This window comes from Camellia sinensis, unplaced genomic scaffold, assembly GCF_055761805.1.
Source record: "Camellia sinensis isolate YWXY unplaced genomic scaffold, ASM5576180v1 Unanchor3, whole genome shotgun sequence".
Taxonomy (NCBI): domain Eukaryota; kingdom Viridiplantae; phylum Streptophyta; class Magnoliopsida; order Ericales; family Theaceae; genus Camellia; species Camellia sinensis.
The window spans coordinates 11,620,821-11,635,285 of NW_028129178.1; the positions used below are offsets into that span (position 1 = coordinate 11,620,821).

The window sequence follows — 14,465 nt, forward strand, 5'->3', positions numbered from 1 at the left end:
TAAAATCTAAACAGAAGAGCCAAACCAGCCTTCAACAAACACTTAGAGCATCTCCAATGGTGGTTGCTATATTGTTATTGCTATTGGTATAATTTGACAATGAACAATATTATTATGTCAAATTATAGCAATGGTATTCCAATGGTCATTTTTTATGTTTGATCAAGTATTAACAAGAAATTATTCTATAGGTCAAGTATACCACATCATTATACTAATGTAATATATCCAATCAATAAAATTTAAACAAAAAAATGTAATAATTACTAACAAAATTACTATAATTATCACATATATTATGATTTTTTTTCTCGTATATTATTCTCATTGACGTAAATTCCTAACTCATGACCCAGTATAAACACAATTGTCCTTTTGCTCAAAATAAAATAATAATAATAATAAAAAACGGTTACCCCAGTCTCTCCGAACACGGTCCAGATCATGCCACGTGGCTAGTATGCGCCGAATATTACAAACCACCCAATTTGACTGAATGATATTCCTGCGTTTCCCTCAGCAGCAAAACACCCCCGTCCCTCCAACTCCTTCGTCTCTCTCTCTCTCTCCGCCTTCCCAATACTATATAAACTTTTTCCCGCCTCTCTCTCTCCAAATTCCGTTATTTTCTCCCTAAATCTATACGACCTCAAATCTAGAGACCGAGAAAGAAAAAGAGAAAATCTCTCTGTTTCCGTACCTCTCAAAATTTTAATGGATACATGGTCCTCGGATTCAACTCAATTTCGCTGCCTTCTTTCAATTCAATCTCACTCCTTCGATCTCTTCTTCTGCAAATCTTTTCACCCTCTGATTCCTACTCATCCACCTACTTTCATTTGATCTACGCAACCTCACCAATGGGAAAGCGTAAGTTCTGTATTTTTTATTTATTTATGTATTGATTATTCTAGCTAGGGTTTCTCTATTTGATTAATTCAGATTTTCTCTTCGATGTCATGTTCAATCAAATCGTTGTTATTCTATTCAGTTAATGTTATAATTTATGTTTAACAACGAATAGACTCAGCAAAACCCTAATACAGCATTGGCAATTCTGCTTAACACTCTGTTTGGATGGGTTGATTTAGTGACAAATAAGCCTTTTTTCTTTTTTTCTTTTTTATGGGGGATGGAATTGAGGGTGTCTGGGTATTGGTTTTGCTGTATTTTGCAGGTAGTTCTCAACGTAAGCATGCTGCGATGTTGGCTACCGAAGATATTGATGGTGCGAGTTCGTGGTCGAGTGACCAATCAAATAACATGGAGATGTTCGGCACTGAAGAGGTGCAGCTGGTTAAAGAGAGTTTACTTGATCAATGCTTAGATGCCTTATACGAGAAAAGGTGCTTACTTTTAGTTAAGTTTATTATGTTTGCATCCGTGAATTGTGCTATAAATGGTAACAGAGCCTTAACTATGTGAAATTTGCCGTCTTTTAACCCTACCAATGCAATCTTTTACCTGAATGTTAATGTTGTCTCATTTTCTTTTTGTTTTTTTGGATGAAGGGGGTCAACAAGAGAGAAGGCTTTGGTAGCAATTATAGAGGCTTTTAATAGCAACTTGCCGCACGAGTTTGTCGAAAAGAAGTAAGGATTTTTATTGGATTTCTTTTTCAAATTTTATTGTCTTTTTCTTTTTTTAAATGTTTTGTTAAGGATTTTTATTGTGTGTCTTTTTCATTTTTTAAATTAGAAAAATATCAAATACAGGAGTTGTGATTCCCTTTGTTTCAGTTGTTTGTGTTCATCATGAATTTCAGGTCACTGTTAGTTTATATATTTTTTAGAAGGTTCAGCAGAGGATGAACATCAATCTTTGTTTTGATGCACTACAATGACCTTTTTTCAATTTTTTTATTATCCTATTTCAAGTAGTATGCATTTGCATGTATTGGAGTTTGCGCGATGTAATCACCATGATTGATTTCATGCTCCCAGGCTGAATATGTTCTATTTTTTTTTTGTTTTTTTAATCCCCACTCATTGATTTTCATGTTGTTGGTTGTGAAGTGTGTTGGCACATAAATTTCAACAAATTTATGTTAAAATTTCAAATACGGTCAATCAGTCAATGACACTTATATAGCCTATGATAGGAATGTTATAGGTAATCACTTCCTAAAAAGAATCCATTGAAGTGCATAAATAAAACAACGTCGTATCTCAAGACGTCATTTAAAATGCTCAAGTGACATGTGGAGCCTACGAAAGATGACACCTGTAGAGCCTACAACAAGGACACCACACAGGATGAAACTCCAAAGATCAATCCGGTTAATAAGATATACAATTAATCAGATAGCGCTATTATTCAAACTTCAAATGGCACTATTATTCAATTTGAAATTCAAATTGAAGATGAAGCATTCCTATCACCTGATGGCCCTCTATAAATATGAGGACCATCACACAAGACGAGATATCAGAAAATCAAAAGTGAAAAGATCAGAGAGAGAGAGAAAGAAATTGAGAGCTAAAGAAGTCGTTACAAGAAAGAAGAAGAGAAGCCTAGAGAACTCAAGTGCCTACGCTAATGGCGATGAATAGGTAAAGGGTTCCAAACCCAAGAATTGTATTTTATATTCGAGGGTTCAAAGCCCATAACAATTTCAATAAAATATTTATTTTTCTTAAATTGTCTTTTGTTGTTTATTTTATTCTTCATTAATCGGAGGTTTCATTTGTATAAAATGTGTAATTAACGATCTGAAATACAGATCGGAAATAAGAACCTACTATTCAAATAATCAACACTGTTTAGTCCAAAAACTAAACAGTGGACATTTGTAACATAAAATTTTGAAATGTATTGAAACACTTTATGTTTTAAAATTTGTGTCTACAAAGTGAAAATCAGGGAACAAAAGAGAACCCAAAAAAAAAGAAAAAAAGGTATACCTTTGTGTGTTGACTCATCTACTGCCTACAGCTATGAGTATTATAAAATTGTCTATGTTGCACTGTTCCTATCGTATCCATATATTTATGGATTCGTGTGGTGTTTTGCATTTAGGTTTGTTACCTTACTGCATCAGTGTCTGAATTCGATAAAGCGGGGGTCTGTGAATGAGATATCTTTAGCATCTCGTGTCATTGGTAAGTCTTTAACCCATCATTTACTCTCTTTTGTTTCATTTTGAGTATTTTTAAATAAGTATGCCATGGTAGGATTGTTGGCTCTGACCACTGGTCCTGGGGACAAAGCACAAGAAATATTGGAAGATTCAGTCCCCCCTATTTCACAGGCTCTAAAATCCGGGTCTGTGGCATCCAAGACATCATCGGTATGTTTGTTATTTGTATTTTGACTAGGTGATATCATTTAGTTCTTTATTCTTGCAATTTCTCTGAAACCTTTTGGTTAACTGAAAATATGGATTTTTTTTTTTTGTAGTTACTGGAGTGTTTGGCTATTGTTACCTTTGTCGGTGGAACTGAGCCAGAGGAAACAGAAAAAGCAATGCAAATAATGTGGCAAGTGGTTCATCCAAAACAGGGCTCCAATGTATGTATGCAAATTTCTCTTATTGGAAATCTATGAAGCACGGATACAGGTACGAGTACTGGTATTGGTACGATACGAGTACGTTGATACGGTAAAATCTAAAAAAAGTAGGGTACAGATACGGCTTGGTACGTTTGTAAAAAAATATTTATTTTTAATCTAGAGTAGTGCAAAAATTGATTAAATAGTTTAATTTGTTGAGATCAACCTACAATTAACATTTTATGCCAAAAGTAAAGGTATAAATCAAAATTAAATGTCAATATATTAAATAACTTACAAATCATAGCTTAATTTTAAAATCATGCTAAGCATAACTAAAAATAAAAAAGAAGTCTAGTGAAAGGAATTTTATCCTTGTAGTAGAAGAAAATATTGTTTTAACTGAGGTATGATATGGCTTGGGTACTAGGTACGTCTAGGTACACCAAAAATTAAGAAGAAAAAATTTAGGTACGTGTTATGTGTACACGGTACGTATGCAGAAGTACCATATGAAATACCATATGCCGTTACGTACCCGGTACAGGTACGACATGTTTTTCGAAGCACCCATGCTTCATAGTTGGAAATGCATTTAATCATGTCAAGTGGCATGTTTATGTGTGTATCCTGGTCTGCAAATGTACTTTTTGGACACTTGATCATGCCATGTTATTCAAGTTTATATTTATTTCCTTTTTGCCTATTATTGCTGTAGACATTTTGATTTTGTTGGCTTTGTTTGTAAATTGTAGCCAGTATAAATTTATGAAAATGCTCCTCATGTCAACTTAGTACGCGTTGACATGTAATGTTGTAGGTCTTGGTTGTTGATCTATTAGATGGTAGTTGTATTTAATATGTTTTGGAAAACTAATGGTACTTCTCTACTCAGGTAGTTGCCACTAAACCTTCATCATCTGTAATAATGACAATGGTGTCTGCTTGGTCATTTCTGCTTACAACTATGGATGGTTGGACACTTGATCCTAAAAACTGGCAAGAGTGAGTAAATCTGGCTTTTAGCTTCACTGATCTCTGTGTGTGTGTGTGTGTGTGTGTGTGTGTGTGTGTACATAGGACACTACTGTACGCACAGTACATTTCTGTTTCTGGCCTTCTTAGGATTTGTTTACTATGCTGGGACAGTTATAGGATCTAGACCTCATAACCTTCCAAAAGGGTTGAATATATAACAGTGAACTGCAAGGTCAATTGCTGCTGTTAAGAAAATTTAGTTAGAAATGAATTTACTATTCTGATAATGATGCAGGTCGATTTCTTATTTTTCTACTCTGCTAGAAAAGGATGATAGATCTATACGCATTACAGCTGGTGAAGCACTTGCTTTAATTTTTGAGATAGGAGATTTGGAGAAGCTCTCTGGTGAAGCCAAAGCATTTAGTGACAGCTCCATTCATGAAAGGAATGTTTCTCGGATGTTTGCCAATATACAGGGATTGCGGGGGAAAATCCTAAATCAAGTAAGAAACCTTTCCATGGAGGCAGGTGGTAAAGGATCTAATAAGAAAGATCTTAACAGTCAGCGGAACTTGTTCCGGGACATTCTTCATTTTCTTGAGGTATTACCTAATTAGTTTTCCATATATTTTTTGATTTCTATGTTAGCTGTTATAATGATCTTACTGCACAAAGAAAAACAGTCTGGCTATCCTCCAGAAACCTCAATGAAGATTGGAGGTGTCCCACTTAACACAACGTTGTGGTCTCAATTGATACAGGTTCCTCCCCTACTCTTCAATCTTGCTTTTGATTGTGAGTGCCTATACTAATTGACCAATGCTACATCTACTTAAAACCTTACTAAAAACATACATGTCTAAACATCATTGGATGTCTAAACATCATCGGATGTTTAAATGTCATTGTTGTTTTGACAACCAATCACATTTGGCATCTTATATTTTTAGTAAGATTGTTAGTATGTGTAGAATTATTCTTACTAATTTTGTGTTTTCCAATCTCAATTTTCCCCCTTTGTGTTTCTTATTTCCTTTTAACAGCTAAACTTTTTAAAGCGTCTTATTGGGGGAGGTTTCATAAAACACATGCAGGTTTTTTTTTCCCTCAACCATTCCTTGGTATTGTTCTCTTCTTTTTGGATTTGTCAATGATTCCTGATTTTCCTCTTTCCTATTACCTCTTTTTCCTTGGGTTTAAACAGGAAAATGAATTTCTCTACAATTTATTTGGGTTTACACCGCAGAGAACGCAGCTTTTAGGAAATGAACATCATATGTCTAGTTTTGACAAGGTTAGTTCATACCATTTGCTCTGCAATTTTATTTTGTCTATATACTTTTAGGTATTATGCTTTACCATTGCCAATTTGGCTTCTCTATGTACAAGGCATGAAAAAAAGTCTATTCATGACAACGTAGGGACCTTAACACTGTACATGAAAAGTTTTACTCTGTAGGATCAATAAGCATTGTTTCTGTTGATTGTTTGTGGCTGATTGATTTATATTTTTTCTTTCTTCATATTTGCTTCCTGGTGTTTTTTTTTTTTTTTTTTTTTTTTTCTCTTTATTATGTTTTATTAGTTTCCTTTTAATATGATTTACTCTTTCATACAGAGGTTCTACAAGTCACCTAACTCAGTCGTGAACAAGGCAAGGACTCAAATTAGGAACAAGCAACGAATTTTGTCCCAGGTAATCTATTTTCAACCAAGATTAAATTCTACATGTCTTTCACCTGCGGTTTTATAGTAATTATTTACCTTTTCAATGTACGAAACGGAAGTATCGATATCAATTAAATGTGGTTTCTCTATAAAATGTTACAGTTTGTCATATCATGCTATACAAAACTTTTTGACAAGTGGTTAACTTTTTCATAAATTTCCGTCAATGATACGAGTTCCCATCAATTTGACCTGATTTTTATGGTGTTTGGAACCCTGTTTTTGTGGGCTGGTTATTTTTTAGCCTATTTGCTAGTTCAAGGTGGCTTGATTATCAACCGAGCTGCCCATTGGCTGGCTTCTGCTCAATTCAAGGGAGTTTTACCTTTAGATTGGGTTCGGAATCCCCTGCCTATCTTAAGGACTCGTTACTTTTTTATTCTCCTTTGTAGCCTGAGGGCATTTCCTAATTCCAAAAAAAAAAAAAAAAAAGTGGCTTGATTGGTTGAAATCTTCTCGTCAACAATTTTTGGAGTAAAAGAAATAGCAACCAAAAAAAACAAAAAAATGCTTCCATTCTCTGCAACACTAACTACTGCTATTGAATGCTGTTGATTCCCATGTATTAAATCCGTGTAATGTGTTGGTTTTCTCGTGCAGGGTAGGAACACTGGACACTATACAGTTGGTTTAGTTGAAGAGTTGGTCTTTTAGATCATGTAACCGCCACATCCGAAGCTTTTTGAAATTTCACCTTTTAACATTATTGTTATCCCAGACAATCATCAGACACAAAGCATTTTTCAATTAGTGACAGTGTTGAGCACACAAATTGTTTCAGTTGTAATTTGTCAAAATTATATTCTTTATACATCCGAAGTGTTATTTTGAGCATTAATAAAATAACTTTGAATTTGGTTTGGTTTGCATCATTTGGTATGGTGGTGTAACATTTTTTTTTGGGGATTGTGTTTCTGGGGCATTGTTTCAATGCCTGAGAGACCACACAATTGTAGCTCCTAGAGGTATTCGGTCAATGCCCAGAGCATACTATGTCATCCATGTTGGCAATTGAGAGATATCAGTTATTCTAACGCTCCTTTTGTTTGGACGGAAAAAACGGAGAACATTTTTTATAGAAAACTTTCATTTTTTCGGACGGAAAAAACGGAGAACATTTTTTTATAGAAAACTTTCATTTTTTCGGCAAATATTTTTCTATGTCTGGTAATGGTAGTGGTGAAAGGAAGGTGCAGGTGGAGGTGGTGGCATGGCGGTGATGGCAATGGTGATCATTGTGGTGGCCATGGTGATGGTCGTGTGGTGGTGGAGGTGAGAAGTGTGGTGGTGGTGAGAAGTGTGGTGGTGGTGTGGTGACATTAGTAAAATTTAAATCAGAAAATGTTTTTTGCTTTTTAAAAATGGAAAACATTTTCCATTGACCGTGAAAAATATTTTCTATTGACTTTCGTTTTTTATTGCACTAAACACTAGACAATACAGAAAATAATTTCTTTTTTTTCTGCCCAAACGGAGTATAAACGAAAGAGGAGAAGAAAAAAAATGGTGTTCCTGGTGCATTGTCCCAATACCTGAGAAAATTGTGTAGCTGCTACAGCGGTATTGGATCAATTAAAAATTGGATAAATTTCTTTTGACCATGACCCATTTTCCCCTTAATATTTAAAACTCGATAGGGTTTAATTAGGAATGTCATTGACGCCGTTAACGGAAAACATTAATTTACATTTATACCATTTAATTACAACTTCATCATCATCTTCCTCATCACTTGCCCGTTTTCTTTTACAACTAGTCACCACCTGCTTAACTGCACCACGTCTCGCCACTTTCCTTCGCTCGGCCACCTCCTCCCCTTGTCCCCACCTGTTTTGTTGTCTGCAAGTTCACGAAAGTGAGCTTTTTTTGTCTATAATTTAATATTTTCATCATACAAACATAATTCGAATTGGTAAAAACAAATAAAAGTAGTTTCATCTCTAAAATGCAATTAATATGTCATGTGTTGTTCATGATATGTTTCCATCAACTACCCTAATGATCTATTTGGTTTATTGGAATATGATGTAATTGTACTCAACTCAGATTGTGGTGCCAAATGAGATAATACTGGTTGAGGATGTAACATTGGTCAAACTCCAATCAAAGTATAACTCCTAGGTGGTGAAATTTAGGGATGGCAATATAAACCCGGCCCGACGGGGACCCAGACCGCCCCGCCCGATAAATAGGGTTTTCCCCGAAAATTATTCCCCACAGAGTCGGGGCCGATATTAAAAAATACATCCCCGATGATTTTTCGGACTGGGGGCGGGGATAGGCTCTTGGGCTCTGGCCCCGCCCCGAAATTTTCCCAAAACATCCCCGCTATATACCTGTGTTAGTGTTTAGTTGTATTATACATCTAGTGTATTATATATCTCACTGTCTGAATCACTCTCTCACTCTCTCTCAACTCTCTCACTCTCACAGTCGTCGTGTCCCACCACCACCTCTCTCACTCTCACAGTCGCCGTGTCCCACCACCACCGTTGGCCCCGACCCCCCTCTCTCTCTCTTTTCTCCTCACCTAGGTTTCTTTCTCTCTCTATTCCTCATGGCCACCGACACCACCACCGCCGCCGCAGAAGGTCAGTCTCTCTCTCACCACCACCGAACCCACTGCCACAGCCACCGTCGATCTCGCCACAGCCATCGTCTCTCAGATCTGTACTCAGATCTGTTATCTCTCTCTCTCTCTCTCTAATCTGATTGTTGGTACTCAGATCTGCTTTTTTCAGATTTTTTTTTTAAAATTTAAATATGTTGATGATGATGAAAGCATATATATATTTTTTTCAAATTGTTTTTTTTTTAATTTAAATCTGTTGATGATGATGAAAACATATATATTTTTTTTTAGATTAATTTTTTTTTAATTTAAATTTGTTGATGATGATTGTTGGTATTCAGATCTGTTATATTGATTTGTTGTTCTTGAACAAATTTTTTTAAAAAAAAAAAAAAAAAAAAAAAAAAACCTCTGGGATTTTTCAGGGTCGGGGAAACCCGATCCCCGTTAGGGGACGGGGACGGGGGGTGATGGGTTCCCCCACCGGGGATCGGGGATGGGGATGGGGATTTTTTAAACTTCGGGGATCGGGGACGGGGAGTGTGGTCCCCGGCCCCGCCCCGACCCATTGTCATTCCTAGTGAAATCCCAATAAGAAGTTGACTCTTAAGTTGGGTGAGAATGGGGATCTTGAGGAGATTAAACCCAACCCAATTAGGAAAAGAAATTTTAAATAATAAATACTTACAAGGCAAGTAGCGTCCTACATGGAAAAGAAAACCTAGGATGCAAAAAGATAGGCATATATAAGAGCACTGCGTTGAGGTACACATTATGCATGTTCTAGTAATTGATTACACCTTTCTGTATTATGCTATTGATTATTCTCTAGTTCTAGAGGGAGAGAGAAAGTTTTAGCATCGGAGTGCCCGTTTGAAAAAAAAAGTCGAACAAGGCACTAACAGTTCCTGTCTTGCAAATTCATTTAGAAGATCATCTTCATTTCCAGATTTCCAAGAGGGAAAAGATCTTATTGATGTGTGTGGTCAGTCAAATTTTAGCACACACAATAATGATCATTCCTCAAGCTTTTCTATGGAGTGATCATTCCCTAACAATTTGAGCGATGATTCCATTTCAAATGTTTTTCACTTTTTTTTGTCAATCAAACATTGAAATAAACATTTTGATGGAATGACCATTCATTTCAATTCATTCCAGTAAACCAAAAACTACATAACAGATTACTACCGAAAGAGATTTATTGTCACAAGTAAAAGTTGATGGGAGTTAATTGTTGAATTTTAAACATTAGGGGCAACTAAACAATAAGTCATAATTAAGGAGGGTTTGGTGAATATCTTTGAAAATGAGGGGAAAAAGGGGAAAATGAAAGAAAAACAAAAATGTTATACCTCAAATTCATAAATTGACGAGCATAATTGGTGAGCTGGAGTAGGTCAGATGATTAGAGCGCGTGGACCACAAGGTTGAAGCTTCAAGCCAATCTTCTAGCCATCAAATTTTAGGTATGCAATTTTTTTTTCCCTTCAATTGTTACTAGGTACATACAACCTTTATAGTGTGGGAGGAATAAGTACCACAAAAAATCCAAACTCCTCTCTATAGATACACAACTATTAGGCCAAATGCCATTTTTACATGCAATTTGAGTTTTGTAAGCATGTTTTATTTAATCATTTTGTTCTTATCTTTCGAATTTCTTAGAAACAAAAATAATGAAAACTCTACTACACAACTATTACACCATATACCATTGTTTTATGCAATTTGGGTTTTGCAACTCTCTTTTCCACGCTTTAAAGGCAACTAAAACTACAAATAGATGTGTGGGGACATATTTTCACGGTTGTCCACGTGGCTGAGGTCGTTAGCCGAGATGCCATGTGGATGGACCAAGTTGTCGAGATATGGTGCGATCATATCGGAGTTCGAGATATTCGAATAGAGGACAGTAATCCTAGATAGTTTCAAGCTCTCTGTTTGGATATAAATGAGACTCTATGTCATGACCCGAACCTGTCCCTAGAGGTTTGGATCATAATCGGCCAGTATTTATGAGATTACCTATGGCCTCAGATAGAATACAAACATATATAATAATAAGGGGGCCTAAAGCGGAAGCAAACAATAAATTTTGTCCAATGAGCTTGAGCATAAATGGCATGAACATAAACTTCTTATATATTAATAACTCACACTCATACAAACATAATAAAATTTCATATATCCAAGATCTTCCATACATCATTGTCATTAACATACAAACACCAAACTTATATATAGAAGCAGTCGCGCTTGATTGACAAAAGGAAACAGAAAATTAAAAAGACAAAAGAAACAAAATCCTCGTTCGTGAGGTGCTCATAACAAACATCACAAAACTCGGTATTCTTTACAAGTTCACTAGGGATAGGGCTGGACATCCCGCTACTTACATACATATAAATATAGAGTAAGTGAAAGCCCAGTGAATAATATCAGAGTAAAAGGGTATGTGAATGAGATCTAGTAATTGACATAAGTATTTCTATATCATGAGCAATACGTAACAGAACAACCTCGGGTCCAACAGAAAGCAGAATGACCTCGGGTCCAATGTATAACAGTAATATAGAATGGAATTGATCATATCATAACAGAACGACCTCGGGTCCAATCATTTACAGTTGTATAATGACCATTCGGTCTATTCATAATAGATAATCAGACTTATCAGATGTTCAAAACAACCTTGGGTCTATTTTATCAAATGTACAGAATGACCTTGGGTCCAATTCAAATATATAGAATGACCTTAGGTCCATCATATACTTTCATGACACATCAATCACATTTACAAATGTCATATTGATCAGACAAATAGAAACTCATTCACGCTTGCAAAATCACAGTTTCGGGAAAGCTTACGACATAAGGACATTCAGAAAATAAAGTAAGTAAGAAAATATCTTTACTATGATATTACTCACAGTGATTCAATTGTTGACTTATCCTTACGAATGATCCTACACAATACATCAACATTCACACGTTGAATTACATTGCTTAACTGGATTGTTCTTTAACTTATGCAATTCTCTTAGGCTTCATTCTAACCCTTTAATTCATTTAGGATGTTCAATTCATGCCTAAGAATGCACATAAAGGAATGAGAATGCACATTTGATAAGAATATATCTCTTCAAAATTTGATGAAACAGAACACTTCGCTCGAGCAGACCACTTGGTCTGGAAAAGTACTAAATGGTCTAAATCTAGGCTTGATGTTCACTCGAGCCAAGGTGCAAAATAAAAGGCGGTCATTCGAGCGGTGACTTAGTCACTCAAGCCAACTACAATTGTCTGCAAAAATACTGGATGCATGCAATATGCGCTCGAGGAACAGATTGTTCGCTCAAGCGGTGAGGCAAAATTCTGGAAATTCCAGAATAAAGTTGAGCTTCAAACACATGTTCAAAGTATGGATTGAAACCAAAACTCCCATGCAAGCATCAATTATTTCCACACTCTTTTCCAAAGCTTCCAAATCATGAAATTCACTTTCAAAACTTTGTGAACCATGTATGCATGTGTAGATCGCCCAGAACTCCGCTCCGCCCGCGAGGGCGTGAATTATAGTTCTAGCTACTACAATTCGGACTCCTGTCACGGTTCTAAATCTAATCGCACAAAGTGCAATGTAAGACTGATAAATCACCAAAGAGTCCAAATTCAACAAATCGTTTTGGAAAATCGATTTTAATCAAGAAGTGCCAAACATAGACTACTTTGCCAGATTTCAGAGTTGCCACCTAAATATTTTGTTTTGGGGAAATTTAGGAAACCCTGACTCGTGCCTAAGGCCACGTGTCCGTCATCACCAAAGTTGCCTCGGCTCGGGAACTTGAGTACGAGAGGGGAAGGTCATGCAATGAGCACATCCGCTCGCCCGATCAAAAGATCGGCCTCTACTAACAAGATATGTTGTCTTTGAAAACACATGCATTCTTATTTCGATTTATTAGCTAACTTACTATATGATGCGCACAGCATATAAGTATAGACTAAATCACTCAAGTTGGAAACAAAACATCTCATGTTTGTTTTTCGAAAATGGTTTGAAAGTGCTACTCGCAAGTAGGCTAAGTCGTGGATTTGCACCCTCAAGTGGGCTTAGGAAAACAAAATGATTTTGCCACCTCAAGTGGGCTTAAAACCTACATTTCAATGAATTGTTCCAATTCAAGCAATCCAACATTCATCCATAGGCATTCATGTAGTTATACACTTAAGCAAATAGCCTCATGGCAAACATGCTAAACATGGCAACACTTACACGCATGCAAGGATGCTAAAGCATAAACACTTACCTAGTACTCCGAGCCAAAAAAGAAGCTAGTTAGTAATCAATGTATAATCCTATCTATGTTAAGAATGCCTAATGCAACACATGCAAAATGCAACTAATATAGGTTCAGCTATTCTAAGATGTCACGTGAATGCAACTAGATAACATGTATTCAAATTGGTATTGAAATACAATGCAGTTAGTATGATGCGCCGAGCCCGGTGCATGCAAGACAGATGAATGATGCAAACATGTGAGCATAAGGATGCTAATTGAAACATGCCCTAAAACTAACCATCGAAAGCTGGTAATAAAAAGGAGAAAGAAATGGTGGTTGGAAGGCATGCCTCACACACACGCACACTTATTACAACAGTTGTGCCCTCTTGACGGACGGTCCGAATAATGGGGCTAACTAGCTAATTCTAAGCTAATTAAACTAACTAATCTAATTAATCTAATTAAACTAGTTATTACACAACAAATTGAATGACTAGTTACAACTAATTATTACACAACTTTAATTAATTAACAAATTAACTAAGTTAGCAGCTAACTAAACATATAAACTATATGAAGTAGGCTGCCTCAGCTCTGCCTTGAACGATAAAGGATGCATGCTCGGTCGCCTCGTTCGAAAATCCATCGCGAAGCCCTAATTTGCCTCTGTTTGCATTTGTTTTCAGAACACTGCACAAAGCTCCAGATAGCTTCTGCACCACCATGGAGACCTCCAGGAGCATGGCCGACCACTTATTGGTGGTATAGACCACCTGCCGACCACTTACCTTTGCTGCAGACCAGAAAAAGTGGTTAGCCAGCCACTTTTACTGGTCTGCCGACCAAAAAATGTTGCACACTTCCAGTTTGCTGCAGCAGAGAACAAGAAGGGGCATGGCAATGTATTTGCAAGGTATGTGTGCACAACCGCTCTCCCTATCATTTCATGAGCTCAAGGGAGTGTGGTTCTCGACTCTCGGGCCACCAACCGAGCATCGCAATGCACGATGGCCGAGAAGCCAAGATTGCACAATTCAATGTAAATGAATGCACAAATAACACATAAGGGCCTTAAACTCTATCATGCATGATCAAGAGCGTCGGCGACCGAGAAATTAGGCACGTTTCATCACTTCAAGTATGAAACGTCCCTCATTTCTCGTGTTTGGACTAACACCCTACCCAAACACAATGCAATGAAACATGATCAACTTAACAAAGATAATGGCATGCCAACTCAATGTAATGCATGCACATGCAAACAATATGCAAACACAATGCAAACAACAACATGCAATGCTATGTAACAACATGCAAACAACATGTTCTTCTATGAGTGCTAGAATGGCATGCTCAAGACTCTATCATGCAAACAATGCATGCATGGCAAACTTAAAAGCT

The 14,465-nt window shown here is 36.5% G+C and overlaps 1 protein-coding gene across 3 annotated transcripts; it reads left to right on the forward strand.

Moving 5' to 3' along the window:
- Positions 1-497: 497 nt before the first annotated feature.
- Positions 498-7,066, forward strand: LOC145816173 (uncharacterized). Of its 3 annotated transcripts, none has more exons than XR_014358613.1 (13): positions 498-870; positions 1,178-1,346; positions 1,512-1,592; positions 3,019-3,101; positions 3,174-3,289; positions 3,400-3,510; positions 4,388-4,497; positions 4,766-5,075; positions 5,157-5,268; positions 5,517-5,567; positions 5,678-5,767; positions 6,092-6,169; positions 6,802-7,066. XR_014358613.1 is itself a non-coding variant. In XM_082912462.1 (13 exons), the coding sequence occupies exons 1-13, from the start codon at positions 723-725 to the stop codon at positions 6,853-6,855; spliced, it is 1,479 nt and encodes a 492-aa protein (XP_082768588.1). In that variant the 5' UTR covers positions 498-722; the 3' UTR covers positions 6,856-7,066. The 3 variants fall into 3 exon arrangements, 2 of the variants coding, with proteins under 2 accessions (XP_082768588.1, XP_082768589.1); XM_082912462.1 differs by having other exon boundaries at positions 5,157-5,234; XM_082912463.1 differs by lacking the exon at positions 5,517-5,567 and having other exon boundaries at positions 5,157-5,234.
- Positions 7,067-14,465: the final 7,399 nt, after the last annotated feature.

Coding starts and splice junctions, on each gene's coding strand:
- LOC145816173 (XM_082912462.1), top strand. CDS start 723: ATGGTCCTCGGATTCAACTCAATTTCGCTGCCTTCTTTCAATTCAATC. Junction 871..1,177: donor AACCTCACCAATGGGAAAGC/GTAAGTTCTGTA, acceptor TGTATTTTGCAG/GTAGTTCTCAACGTAAGCAT. Junction 3,511..4,387: donor ATCCAAAACAGGGCTCCAAT/GTATGTATGCAA, acceptor TTCTCTACTCAG/GTAGTTGCCACTAAACCTTC.